The sequence below is a fragment of the Podarcis tiliguerta genome (assembly GCF_965153285.1).
Source record: "Podarcis tiliguerta genome assembly, chromosome: 8".
Taxonomy (NCBI): Eukaryota; Metazoa; Chordata; class Lepidosauria; order Squamata; family Lacertidae; genus Podarcis; species Podarcis tiliguerta.
The window spans coordinates 77,389,064-77,403,765 of NC_139541.1; the positions used below are offsets into that span (position 1 = coordinate 77,389,064).

Here is a 14,702-nt window from a genome sequence, read left to right on the forward strand (position 1 = left end):
CAAAAGATGAAGAGACCAAAAAAGTTATTATAAAATGGGCTATTGACTTTGGGTATAATATTGAGTTTGAAGATTGGTCAAAATTGTGGAATCAAAGTTTACAATTTACCGCATGTATGTCCTTAAAAGAGAACGTAATGAAAATGATGTATAGGTAGGTATTTGACACTGGTGAAATTGGCCAAAATGTACAGGATGAGAAACAAATTGTGCTGGAAATGCAAAGAGAAAAATGGAGATTTTTATCATATGTAGTGGACTTGCAATAAAGTAAAAGCATTTTGCGAATTGCTCTACAATGAGTTAAAAAAGATGTTTAGATATACTTTCCCCAAAAGACCAGAAGCATTTTTGCTGGGATTGATGGGAGAAGAAATTTCAAAGGTAGACCAAAGATTATTTATGTACGCCATGACGGCAGCAAGAACTTTATTAGCCCAAAGATGAAAATTTCAGGCGTTACCAACGATTGAGGAGTGGCAGACAAAGATGAGGGACAATACAGAACGAGCCAAGCTGACCGGTAGAATCCAGAACCAAGATGACCAAAAATTTCAGAGAGACTGGAGTAAATTTATTTGGTATATGACTAATTATTGTAAAAATGTGAAAACACTAGCAGGATTGGAATAAATCTGGTGATGATAAACTTTAAAATTTTCTAGAACAATTGAGATAGAACTGATTTTAAAGGTATAAAGGTCGGAAACTGATGTTTTAAAGACTTGAAAACAAAAAAAACCAGCTGAAGGGATGGAGGGAAGTCATAAGCTCAGCAGAACAAAGATCATATTTGTTTGTTATTGTTAAGTTGTGGATGAACATATCAGACGACACAGCGATTCTTCAAACAGCTCTTGTTTATTCACAGGCCAGAACAGAACTGAACTGAACGGTTCAGCCAGCCTGCTTATATAGAGCTCCACTACAACACAACAGTAACCACTTTCTGTAACTATCCAATCCCTGAACGTCACTTTCTATCCCTTATTTGCATATGGGGACCTGAGTGAAAACTATCTACAGTATCCCCCTGCTGACCCAAGGTGAGAACTTCAGTACACAACAGTTATTATAATGTTGGATATGTAGCACGCACGCAACAACAAAATGCTTCCTGCGGTCCCAGGAGTTCCAAGCCAGCTGAGAGGCGTGCGCTGCTCTGTAAAAGAAAACAGTTGTTAGGCACACACATGCATACAAGGCTAGAAGGACAATATTGCGGAGCTGGCACAGCAGCCCCAAACCCACATTGTCGGGGGGGCACTTAGCTCACCAGCAGAGGTCCTGGAACCTGGAAAGGAGTGAGCCATAGGCCTGCCAAGTGAGCCATAGGCCTGCCAAGATGGGGGCAGGGCGCTGGCTTCCCTGGAACAAAGGTGGGTGGCTCACCTGTCCCAGGTGTCCATGGGGTGTCGCAAACCCCGCCCACCCAAGGGAGGGGGTGAGCGGATATTGTTTGTTATTATAATGTTGGATATGTTGTGTTTTCATAAAGGGAAGAACTAATAAAAATTATATTAAATAAAAAAGATGCCACATCTGCTAAACTGGATGAAAGGAGCCTTGATTGTCAGAGATATCAGGAGAACGTTGAATTCCTTTTAATTTTATTTCTTAACTCTCCTTTGTGGAAAGACGGTACGTTTTCTCAGAGTGATCCAAGTCTGGATATTATCATTGGAGAAATGTTGGAAGGTATGGAGTTATCCAGCCCTCAAGCCGTCTGAAGGCAATCCTGTATAGAGAAGTTTCTTTTTAAAAACAATTTAATGTTTTTATATATGTTGGAAGCTGCCCAGAGCGGCTGGGGCAACCCAGTAAGATGTGTGGAGTGTAAATGGTAAAATTATCATTATGGAATGGGACGTCTTTATTTTCATCAGTGGGTATGGGATCCATTTTCAAAACAAGGCCTCCAATGTGAAACGAACGTAACGTGGTCCGTTCCCTCTGCACTATACGTTTAAAGCAACGTTGCACCACTTTAAACAGCCCTAAAAGGTAAAGGTAAAGGGACCCCTGACCATTAGGTCCAGTCATGGCCGACTTTGGGGTTGCAGCGCTCATCTCGCTTTATTGGCCGAGGGAGCCGGCGTACAGCTTCCGGGTCATGGGGCCAGCATGACTAAGCCACTTCTGGAGAACCAGAGCAGCGCACGGAAATGCTATTTACCTTCCCGCCGGAGTGGTACCTATTTATCTACTTGCACTTTGATGTGCTTTCAAACTGCTAGGTGGGCAGGAGCAGGGACCGAGCGACGGGAGCTCACCCTGTCACGGGGATTCGAACCGCGACTTTCTGATCGGCAAGTCCTAGGCTCTGTGGTTTAACCCACAGCGCCACCCGCATCCCTTAAATAGCCATAGCTCCCCTTAAATAATTCTGGGACCTGTAGTTTGTTAAAGGTGCTGAGAGTTTTTAGGAGACTCTTATTCTGCTCCCAGCTACAGTGTACAGCTTTCTAGCCTATGCCGTGTCTTTAGGTCTCCGATTGGCCCACGTGTTGTACTGATCTGATCATTGACATTTCTGCTGGAAGTCATAATCTGAGTCTGAGGAGGACATTAGACAGGAGTCAGGACAGATGGCGGAATGATGGATTGTTTCCTCGATATGCTAGCTCTAAGCTGGTAGAGCTCCGAGGATTGGGAACAGGGCTTTTTGTGCGGCCTGCAGGACGAGGCTACATACGTGTTTTTGTTTTTAAATCAAACCCAGCACTTCGGATATCTATGGGGTCCAACTTCCATAACACAGAGACTCCAGGAGCGATCGGAGTGATGTATGAGTCTCTAGTTTGCCTGTTTCAAAGCAGGAGAAAACTCATGGGGTCTCCCTCAGCTCATGACTCATATCTCTGCTTTATGACCTCTTTCTCCTGTTACCTGGGAGTTTGAACTAGGGGTTAAGAAGGCTCCCAAGCAGTGAAACATCTTGGGCTGAGGGGGAGAGGAAAAGCAGGGATGGGTGTCTGGGCTCAGCTGGGGATCCCAGTCACCACCATCAAAGAACTTGGGAGGAACCCAGACCCCAATCTGGGCACGAAGAACCACCCAGGATGCCTGTAAGCCTCCCACCTGAAAGAACAACACGGACATCATGCAGACACCATTCTATAGCTTGGGGCCCCTCCAGATTTGCAAGATCCTGCCTGCTTCTGCTTCTAGCAGGTAAGAGATTTTTTTTGGGGGGGGGTGTCTCTGGGGAACAGAGATCCTGGCATGATGATGGTCTGGGGAGAAGAGATCCAGAAGGACTGAGATCTATTTATTTTAAAAAATACATTTATCTATAGCATGTGGCCAGCATGACTAAGCCACTTCTGGCGAACCAGAGCAGCGCACGGAAATGCCGTTTACCTTCCCACCAGAGCGGCACCTATTTATCTACTTGCACTTTGACGTGCTTTCGAACTGCTAGGTTGGCAGGAGCAGGGACCGAGCAACGGCAGCTCACCCTGTTGCGGGGATTTGAACTGCCAACCTTCTGATCGGCAAGCCCTAGGCTCTGTGGTTTAACCCACAGCGCCACCCACATCCCTTAGCTATAGCTATATAATATTCTTTTACAAAATTGTACACACATAGATCCTAAACATAACAGGACTAACAAAATAATGGTTACTGGGTGGGGATGTAAAATACCAACTGTCTTGTTTTACAGTACAGTCATACCTTGGTTCTTGAACAGAATCCATTGCGGAAGTCCATTTGACTTCCGAAAACGTTCGAAAACCAAGGCGCGGCTTCCAATTGGCTGTAGACGTTCGGCTTCCAAAAAATGTTCACAAACCAAAACACTCACTTCTGGATGTGCGGCATTTGGGAGCCAAAACATTCGAGTCATAAGGCGTTTGAGAATCAAGGTCTGACTGTACATACATAATAATGAGATAATTACAGTAAACCTGTAAAATGAGTTCTTCAGCAGTTCAACTTAAAAAACACAGAGTAATAGGAGGGAGCGAATGAGGAGTTCCTGCTTATCTATGCCATATTGCAATATAGGTTGCAGGTATTTCTCGTCCGTGTGTTGCTTTGTTTGTATATTTAATAAAATCACAACACATTGTGTAGAAATATCTGTTTTCTTTCTCTCCACCATAGCACCTTTTTCCCCAAACAGCTTTTCCATTATGGCTGCCTGCCAGACTATATTATACCAGTACTCAATATTCATTAACTGCAAGGTTTTCCCATTTCTGGCCATTGCTTTCAATAAATGTGTTATTAATTCCTTACTTCTTAATTAGTCCATATCTGTAGTAATGAAGTAAGGCTGTTACTGGGGTTATTGGGATTGTCTGAGCTACAATCTCTTAAAACTTCATTCCAAAATTGTTCCGTTTGTGAACAGCTCCACCACATAAGTTGGTGTGTACCTATAATTTGGCATCCATAGATGCTTCAGTGTTAAATACTATCCATGCACAATTTTTAATAAACATTCCCTGGTAGTTGCTGACAAATATTTATATGGTGCTTTTGTCCCATAAATTGCTCAATTTATCCTCTTCAATGCTTATATCCCAATTTAATTCACACCAGCTTTTTAGATTTTGCTGGGAGCAAAATGGGTTCACGAAAAGGGTTTCGTATAAAAGGGAATTTCATCCCTTAGCCATGATACGATCTCTTGTCAGCTTCTTTTCATATTCTGCTAGTTTCCTTGTAGCTTCATTTTTCATTTGTGCAATTAGAAGAAATGATCTCAACCAATATCCTAACAGTGAAGTACAGCTGAGATCTCATACTGAGAGAGCTGTTTTGTAAGTTCTACGGCCACCTCAGTATAAAAAGCCATGCCTCCCAAATTCTGAGATTACAATCGTATATTTTTTCAATATAAAGTTGATCGAAAATCCCCCTTTATTTGTTCTCAGGGGTGTAAGCTGGGAAGCCCCTTCTGGTTGTAAAATTGCAGGGTATGGTCTGAAGGCAGGTGAGGCTACCACTAACTTCCTGAGGCCTAGTAGGTCTCAGTCTGGTCAGTGACTGAATTGTTGACCACCTGAGAGCTGAACGTATGGCACTTTGGGTGCCATGACAGAAGAAAGGCAGGATTTAAATGTAGGAGAAAGAATAAATGAAATTACGAGGGTTTCTGTCTCCATTACTCCTGCCTGTTCTTGGCCTGTTGAACAGAGTGACTTTCTCCTCCCCATTCCACAGCCTCCATCTTGAGCTCTTGCTTCCTGTTGACTCAAGCTGCCAGAAGGGTTAAAGCTCGTCGTCCTCATGTGAAGAAAATGGCCGCTCCTAAGCCTCCTCGTTTGCCTCAGGAGGCTGCCACGACGAATGCTCTTGTTCTTCCTCCAGCAACAACCTGGGCTCCCCCCGCAACAGCAGCTGCAGCTGCTGAAACAACCACAGGGGCTTCTCCTGCAACAACAAATGGGACTTCTTCTGCAATGACAAACGGGACTCTCCCTGCAGTGACAAACGGGACTCTCCCTGCAACAACCGGGGCTCCTTCCATTCCTCCTACAGTGACAGCTAAGACTCGTCCCCGTCCTCCTCCCCGTCCTCCTGCCCCTCCCCCACCTCCCGGTCCACCCCCTCCCCCTCCCCCTCCTCCTTCAGTGACAACTAAGTCTCCTCCTCCCCCTGTCCCTCCAGGAGGGGCAACTAAGGGTCCTCCTGTCTCTCCAGCCTCTCTTCCTCCCCACCCTCCTTCCCTGAGCCCTCCTGCTGAGGGGACACCCAAGAGTCCTCCTCCCAAAATCTCTCCTGCCTCTCCTGGAGCTCCCGGTAGTCCAGGACCAACCGTTCCTGGTGGTCCTGGTGGTCCTACTTCGAAGCATCCTAAGCCCGAGGAACCCGTGGAACCACCCAGGGGGGATATCATTATCAGTTTTTACCCATCGATTCCGGTCATAGACGAGGACATCCTACTCACCCTGGATGGAGATATCAAAGGCTTTGTGGGCTGCCTTTGGAAGCGAGGGGTGGGCCCTGTATCGAGTACCATTGTGCTCTACTATACGCTGCCCAATGTCACGCTGCAATACATGTTTGGCCATACCGGTCGGGAAATTCTTAATCCGGATTGCTCTCTCCTCATCACCAAAATCACCTCTGAGGACACTGCTGTATATGAGGTAGAGATGGAAGTGTGGAGGAATGGGACAGAATACTCTCTCGTTGGGCGAAAATATTTGGAGGTTACAGGTAACTCCTATTTGGGCCCTTCTTTCCTATAGAACAGGTGCGAAAGGTGATCAAGCTTAAATGGAATGCTTGGTTTAGGAGCACCTCCATCAAGGTGAAAACCTCAATCCATTCTATAAAAATCTGCCTGCATAAAAAGGCCCTCAGCTGCACACGGCTGAGCCGTAGACAGAGTTGTTGAACTGTCGCTGTGGCCTTTGGCCACCTGACACCAGAAACAGGTGATAGAAAGAGTTATCAGCTGTTTCTGGTGCCAGGTGGCAAACGGCCAAAGCAAGGGCTGCCATATGTCCATCATTTCCCAGATATATCTGGGATTTACCCGTCGAAAATAGTGTCCTGGCGGAATTTACAAAAATCCGTAGAAATGTCCAAGAATTTCCTTTAAAATCACCAAATCCCCTCATTTTGGGGGGAGATTTTGCAAAAGGAAGTTCAACAACTTTCTTTCATGTCTCACATCCCTGGTTTAGTATAATAAAGCATAATTTCCGAGACAGAAATAGAAGGCTAACGGTCAGAGACCATAGAGAGTCAAGTGTTCTTTGCATTTCTGGAAACCACACGGTGCCAATGCCACAGGCAGATTTGGGTTCCCATCGCTGTCTTCACATGACTTTTCCCTTACCTCCAGGAGATGAGAACGAGAAAGAAAGAGCCGCAGGCCTCTCAGGAGGAGCCATCACAGCCATTGTTCTTGGGTGTCTCCTGGGGGTCATATTGGCCGTGGGTCTGATTAGCTACCAAACCAAATCAACTCGAAGGTAACAAATATATCTTCGTCACTTATTACTTTGTTGTTTTTCCTTGTATCTTAGAAGGATAGATTCTGATTTAATCTTTCAGGAAACTGAAAGGGGCCAACCCAGACCCTCCAAGTGTCCCTATTTTCCAGGGACTGTCCCAGATTTACAGAGGCCATCCTGGTTTCTGATCTGATCCCAGAATGTCCCGCTTTTCCTTAGGATGTCCCTATTTTCATCAGAGAAATGTTGGAGGGTATGGAATAGGAAGTCCTCAGGGCTCTCTGTCAGCCGGAACTCGCCGGAACTCAGTTCCGGCACCTGTCTGGTGGGTGCCATTGCCATTCTAGTAGAACGAAAGAGGTGTTCCTTATGAGTTCTGGCACCTCTTTTTCCAGAAAAATAGCACTGGGCATCCCTAAATTCATCGGAGAAATGTTGGAGGGTATAGATAGGGATGTCCATATCTTCATCATAGAAATGTTGGAGCTACTCAGTTCTGAGTAGCCTGAGTTAAAAACAAAAGAGGAATGTAAATGGGTAAAATTCATGGTAATTGCAGCCAGACAGGTTATAGCGAGTAATTGGAAAAATGCAGAGGAGCTAGGGGTGAACCAATGGAGGAAAAAACTGAATGATATTATAATTTTGGAATACCTAACTGTGAAGATACATAGAATGAAAGGTTTTAAGGTCAGTGAGAAAGAGGAGGATTGGTTTGATAAGATATTGAATTATTTGGGTATTTTTGAACAATTTGGGGCAATTAAAATGTTAAAAGTTAAATAAACCTTGTGGAGGGAGGAGTGTTAAGGTATATAGAAGTGTACATATGGTTGATTTGAACATGTTATTATTGAATATTATTGAATATGTATATTATTGAATAAGTATGTTATTGAATATGTATGTTATTGAATATGTAAACCCAATGTATCAGCTGCCTAGGGGGTTTCAATGTTTGTGTTTTGGTTGTTGGTAAAAGATATTTTTTATTAAAAAAAAATCATAGAAATGTTGGAGGGCTGGGCCTAACGCTCTGGCAATCTTTTTCATTAAGAGAGAAACTATGCCAAACTTAGTGTGGACACCTGATAGGCATTGCCCACAGCTCCTGAGCTCCATTACTGTAAGATACATAATTCTACTGAACGGCTAAATCAAAATGTTTAAAACAGAAATCAATAACCGTTTCCTTAGCAACAGGGGAAGCAATGAACAGCGAGGCCCCAAAAGCCTTCTAGAAGAACCTGGTTTCTGCTGCCTGGTGTCTGAAGATGGTGGGTGGTGGGTGCTGGTCGGGTCTTGGTGGGGAGGCATTTCATAACACAACCCTGCTTTTGGTGATGAGTTGTGGCATTGGGGAGGGCTGTTCCCTGTTCACGCGGCAGTGCTTTCCCTATCTAGACCATCCTGGTCATTCTCATGCAGAGGAAACTCAAATAGCCTAGGGTGGCACAGAATTTTGGTCAGGAAAACCGGGCTGTTGGTTAGGTGCCTCCTCACCTTATTCCTCACACAAATGGCTCCATTGGGCTGCTGGTTCATTTCTGGGTGAAATTCAAGATGTTCAGACTAGTGTTTAAAGCACTTAGGCCTCAAATATCTCAGGACCTTCTGTGACGCAGTTGAGAGGGACCAGAACAACCCGGTTGCTCCTGAACTCTTTGTCCTTTTGCTTATTTTAGGAGTGTTGAACCAGAACCTGCAATAGCAAGCAACAAACCTTCAAGGTAAGCAGCAGGCAAATCCTGGGTGCTCTTCTTCTTCATTTTCTCCTCCTCCTCCTTCTTGGGGGGGGGGGACAGCTTTTGGGAGTTACAGGAGTGTCTCAGAGCTCCAAGATTCCATTTCCATATTTGGGGTTCTATGAGAAGTGCAGGGATTCAGGTAACAGAAAATAAGAGAACTTATAGAGTGTCCCCCAGCCATAGCAGGAGTATGGCTTCTCCAGGCTTCCTACCTGAAATGGCAAGCATGCATGTCAGCAAACGGAACACTACTTCAACAATCTGACATTCACATCCTCACAGTGCTTCTTCAGACTGCTTGTCTGAATTATATTTTATTTTTAAGCATAGCATGTACATTTACTCCTGTTCATTTGAATGTGCATCTCCCCCCACAATTTAAAAGAACTGCAAAACTTCTCCAAGGATGTGTCCAGGGAAGGTTGAAGGTTCCTGACATCACATTAACCAGCCAATTGGTGCTATCCTTAGTCAATTTTTGCAGCAGACATGCAGAACTGGGATTTGTACAACTCTGTTCTGGAGGGGAAATATACCTATGGCTTAAATTCTGAGAAGAAGCTTCAGCCCCAAAAGTTTCCACTTCTGACTCCACCCTCTGTTAAGAAAGACGTAAACCAAAAAATTGTGTCTAACCCCTATCCTTGGAGACTAGTAAGAACCAGCACTAAGTACTGCACTTAAGAACGGTGAAGTCGGTGGGTTTCTAGTTCAAGGCAGGGCTACAGAGATAAAGGGGTGGAGCTATTCAAATAGGGTCTGGTTGGTTCTCATTGGCTCCAACCAATGGGACAAACTAAACAATCCTCAACCTGGGGAACAGCTGGGAAAACCCACTGTGACTACAGAAAGAGCTACACCACACATTTAAAGCACAACCAATGCACATTTGAAGCTCGTGGCTTCCCCCAGAGGATCCTGGGAACTGCATTTTGTTAAGGGTGCCAGGGACTGTAACTCTTGTGACGGGAAAACTACAGGATTCTTGGGGGGAAGCCATGTGCTTTCAAGGTGTGTTGGCTGTGCTGTAGACGTTTGTCGTGGATCAGGCCAGACTTCCTCAGGGAAATGGAACTTTCTTGGGGTCCCCTGGAACAGGAGGGCAGAAGGTCGAACGGGAGGAACTGATAGATCTTTGGCTGATTTGCAGTGGATCAACAACGGTTTGTAACTTTGTAATGGTGTAGCACGCAGAAAGAAGCAGGCTTTTGTGTGGAGGGACTTGTGAGCTTGGTTCTGGATACAGATCACAAATTCCTGGGGTCCTAGTAAAAAAAATAAATGACTCCACCTTTGCCCTACAATGCCTTGGACACTATAGATCACTAGATCAGTCATTCAGCTACTCCCCTGAGCAGTGGTAGCTCCAGTGCTTTTTTCTGGGGCAGGGAGTGGGGGAACTCACCACAAAGTTTGTTTGTTTGTTTGTTGCGGACCCAGTCACAGTGCAGACAGCTCCTCCCCAGGCTAAATGTAAGATGTGATTAATAAACTCAAGCAGACAACAATCTGGAATAGAAATGGTCACAATTTCATTGATTACAGGTATAGGTGTGTTTTTGGCTCAGGGATTGGGTGTGTCCATCAGGCAAGGCCTCCTTCCACCTGCCTTGCTCTACCCTCTGCTTCTCAATGTGTATTGCATTGTTTTATGTACTGTGGCTTGCCGTTGTTTTATTGATTATAGTTTAGATATTATTGTAACTGTTGAGTAGATTTCTGTTTAACATTTATATGCTGACACCGGTCTTGAAAGACCTACATTGGCTCCCAGTACGTTCCCGAGCACAATTCAAAGTGTTGGTGCTGACCTTTAAAGCCCTAAACGGCCTTGGTCCAGTATACCTGAAGGAACGTCTCCACCCCCATCGCTCTACCCGGACACTGAGGTCCAGCACCGAGAGCCTTCTGGCGGTTCCCTCACTGCGAGAAGCCAAATTACAGGGAACCAGGCAGAGGGCCTTCTCAGTAGTGGCACCCACCCTGTGGAACACCCTCCCACCAGATGTCAAAGAGAACAACAACTACCAGACTTTTAGAAGACATCTGAAGGCAGCCCTGTTTAGGGAAGCTTTTAATGTTTGATGTATCACAGTATTTTAATATTCTTTTGGAAGCCACCCAGAGTGGCCGGGGAAACCCAGCCAGATGGGCGGGGTATAAATAATAAATTATTATTATTATTATTATTATTATTATTACTGAAAAAAACACACCCCTGGGTAGTTTGTTGGTGGGAAAAGTGGCACTTTACCCTGGTACCTGGTACCTGGTACCACTAGGGTTGCACTCATCAGGGCAAGGCAACAGTGAGGTTGGCAGAGATCTATGGCTGCGGCAGTCCCATAGGGCTGCTCTACCAACCCAGTCTCAGGGGTGGATGAGAGGATGAGGTGGATGCCTTCAAAAGAAGGGTGTGCTTGGCCCGGGGGTAACCCGAGTAACGTGGTCCAGGTCCGGTCCCAAATCCAAGGGTTCCACAAGGAGTCAGTCTGACAGGGCCAAGGCAGGACACAAGGCAGGAAACCAGGCAAGGTCAGGCACAGGATCACAGGCAGGTTCTGGCAAACAGCAGCAAGGTTGCTCCCGCAACCTGGGGCAGGGTCCAGCAGCCTTTTATCTCTGTCTGGGTACCAGCCAGTCCTGATCCCCCAGTGACTCACATCCCTGTCTCGCCCCAAGGCGAGCACTCCTCCTGCAAGTGCTCAGGTCTCTCCTTCTCTCAGACCTCAGTCTCTGCAGCTCAGGAGATGTTGGTGGGTTACTAGACCCAGAGGCTGCCTCAGCCTCTCCTGACCCAACTGGTAGTGGAGCAGCTGTAAGTGATGGCCCAGCTGAAGGCAACGGGGTAATACCCGCATCTGGAGCCAGGGCAGGCTCAGGCCCCTGACTCGGCCCAGCTGGTGCTTGCTGCAAGGGAACCTGTGCAGACTGGGGCTCTTCAGAATCAGGCCCCAGACTCAGTTCAGATGCCACCTGAGGCAAAGGATCCGGTGCGGACTGAGACTCCTCTGACTACGAGTCTGAGCCCGAGTCCCAGGCCATCACAAAGGGAGACTCTGGTCCACTGTGGGGAACAATGCAAGTCTAATGCCGACCTCTGAAATTTCCTTTGTTTCCCTAGGGTGGGCAGTCAGAGCAAGGCACCTACGTAAGTACCAACCCTACAGAATGGGGCAGTGAGTGCTGGGTGTGTGGGGTGCAAGTTCCTCAGCCTGCCTCCATGGCAGGTGAAGGCAATTTGTGGACTTCCAGATGTTGCTGCCCCACAACCCCCCTTCCTCAGGCCCAGCAAGCACGACCAATGCTCAGGGGAAATGAAAGCAGCACCTGGAGGGCCAGAGGTTCTGCACACCAGCTCTCCTGCAAGTTCTTCTTGTTGGTGTAATGTGAACCAAGGGTTAAATGACACAGTGCTTGGGCTCAGGTGTTGAGGGACCTTGGTTAGGCTAGTTTGAGCCTCTTAGTTTAAGCAACCCAGGTTTCTTTTAAACTGCAAAGGGGTAGCCCCAGGGCCGGATTTAGGTTTGATGAGGCCCTCAGCTACTGAAGGTAATGGGGCCCTTTATATGTCCAGCTGTCCTTTGTCAACAACAAATTGTCGCTGTTTTTCACGTTGAATATATGTTCTATGGTAATTCATGGACCTAATAGGTATCTAAAGCCATTTGCACATAACAAAATATGTACACCACAGGAGCCTACACAACACAAAACACTGTTGCTATAGGTAGGTTTTATTTTATTAGTTTTTCATCTTATATTTTGGAAATGTACATCCAGGCTTTCCCCCCTTTAATTTGTTTTTTTTGGGGGGGGGGCCAAGAGAGTGGGGCCCTAAGCTATAGCTTGTTTAGCTTATACGTAAATCCGGCACTGCACCAGCCCACTGAGACATGAATAGACCCTGGGGAGGGGAGTTGAATGACAACAGTAGCATCTCATGCCAAAACATTGAATGAGGTGTCCCCAGAAGGCAAATTAAGCACCAGAGAGGCTCAGTGAACAGCAGAAAATAGAGCCCCAGTCAAATAAGGGACATGGAGGTTTTCTAAAGAAGCAACTATCTTTGACACAACGGTGAGGCGCCAAATTCTCCCTCCTAAACTCTTCGATCCTTTCCCCTGTTTCTTTAGCAATGAATTGGATCCGTCCACGGTAACCACGTCTTCTGCAGCACGGTAAGTAGCAAACCTAGAGGATGGAGCCTGAAACCTCTCTTTCTGGAGAAAACTGGATTTTCTCTCCAAAAACCGCAAGCTGCCTAAGTTAAGATGTCTTCTGAAAGTTAAGAACAATGTAACTTTTAGAAGGCATCTGAAGGCAACCCTGTATCGGGACGTTTTTAACGTTTGATGCCTTATTATGTATTATATATTATGAAAGCTGCCCAAAATGGCTGGGGAAACCCAGCCAGATTGGCAGGGTATAAATAATAAAATGAAGAAGATGATGATGATTAAACAACATCTGGCAGGAGGCAGAGAGGGAGAGCAGACTTCTGGAATTCCATTTCCACCTTTGGGGAGAAAGTGGTTTGGGGTGGGGGGTCCAGTTATTCAATGAAGACAGATGTTGCACAAAATTCGTATTGTTATCGGGGGAGGGGGGGTTCCCTCTGCTCAACTCACAAACGTAAGGAAGGAAGGATCTTATCTGACAAATATCATATCCTCTTCTAGCATCTAATCACATCTCAGCATCCTGTTCAGCACAGGAAATCACTCTGTAATGAGCCAGGCCATTGGTTCATTTATCTCAGTATCATCAACACCGATTGGCAGGGGACGCCCTAGCTAGCCTGTTTTGAGGCTCAAATGAAAAGACAGAGAACCACGTATGCCCCCTCAAGCTCCTTGGAGGGGAACAGGGGGCGATATAATTGCAACAATTAAATAAATTTCATGTGTTAGAAGTATAACCTTCCAGGGTATCAGAGATAAAGATGGCGGGGTAGCTTCCAGTTGTGGCAACCGTCCTCTGATTCTAGACTGGCTTTCTTCCAGGTTACAGACAGAGTGATCATTCTAGTCCAGAATATTGCCATCATTCAAGTATGGAGCAGCACCAGCAAACTCCAAGGAACCTCCAACACCGCCCCCCCCCCCCGCCGAAGAGGAATATTGTATGCATGGAGATCGTGGTGGTTCTCTTAAGCACCATCTCTTAGGTCTATCCAGGCCCCCAGGCAGGAAAAGAAAAACCACACACATCATATCTGCTGATGAAATAAAAGCCTCAAGTGGTTACTTCTGACTGTATTGGCACTGCTTTGCAAAGAACTGCTGGGATGGGTTTATATTCCAGTATCTGCCATTCTATAATGTGCATATTGTTGTAGGGTTATTGGTGGTGTTGCTCTTCTCTGGATGCCATCAGTGAATAGCAGTAGGCATATAATGTTGGAATTCGCAGGATACTGAGTAAGTCTGCAGGCTTCAACAGGATGATGCAATACTCTGTGAAGTGCTGGGTCAGAGTGACTCAGCAGGAGTGTGGTTAATGTGATTGGCTATCACCTGTTTTAAAAGGAAAGCCTGTTTAACAGTAAGTGTGGTGGTTGTGCTGTGGTGTGGTGATGCTGTGGTGGAGAGTATTCGTTTGCCTTAAGGAGCAGGTACTCTGTATGGACTGTTTTTGTAAATACTTGTATATAGCTCACATTAAAAAGACTGCACTGAAAAGAAACCTGGAACTCTGAGCGTTTCGCTAAAAAGCGCCGCGAGGAATTCGCGACATATAAGTCCACTTCTGTTTCTCCCCATTTCTCATATTTTGCAATTATAAATTCAATCCTCTACATTAGTGTGCAGTAAAGGTTGTTTTTTTTAAGACCTCATGAAAATTCAGCACTGATTTTCTCTTAACATGCACATTTCTTGCCAAGCAGAGATATACACTTTTTTTTTTTTTTTGCAATGCAATTTTGCCCGACGTAACGCCAGCACGTGGATTTCTGCACACCTCCCTTGGCCAGAGAACTGGGTTGCCAATCACAAAGAAGTGATTCCTTTCATTGCGGGGAGGGGGGGGG

The 14,702-nt window shown here is 45.7% G+C and overlaps 1 protein-coding gene across 1 annotated transcript; it reads left to right on the forward strand.

Moving 5' to 3' along the window:
* The first annotated feature begins 2,893 nt into the window (after positions 1-2,893).
* LOC310684434 (uncharacterized protein) lies at positions 2,894-13,917 on the forward strand. The gene is made up of 7 exons (XM_083455589.1): positions 2,894-3,174; positions 5,176-6,174; positions 6,809-6,938; positions 8,606-8,650; positions 11,793-11,819; positions 12,805-12,849; positions 13,675-13,917. The coding sequence occupies exons 1-7, from the start codon at positions 3,063-3,065 to the stop codon at positions 13,688-13,690; spliced, it is 1,374 nt and encodes a 457-aa protein (XP_083311715.1). The 5' UTR covers positions 2,894-3,062; the 3' UTR covers positions 13,691-13,917.
* The last annotated feature ends 785 nt before the right edge of the window (positions 13,918-14,702 follow it).

Excerpts from the sequence above, each read along its gene's own strand:
- LOC310684434 (XM_083455589.1), top strand. The coding sequence starts at position 3,063 with ATGCCTGTAAGCCTCCCACCTGAAAGAACAACACGGACATCATGCAGA. Across the intron at positions 6,939-8,605 it reads CAAACCAAATCAACTCGAAG|GAGTGTTGAACCAGAACCTG; the intron begins GTAACAAATATA and ends TGCTTATTTTAG. Across the intron at positions 11,820-12,804 it reads AGTCAGAGCAAGGCACCTAC|CAATGAATTGGATCCGTCCA; the intron begins GTAAGTACCAAC and ends CTGTTTCTTTAG.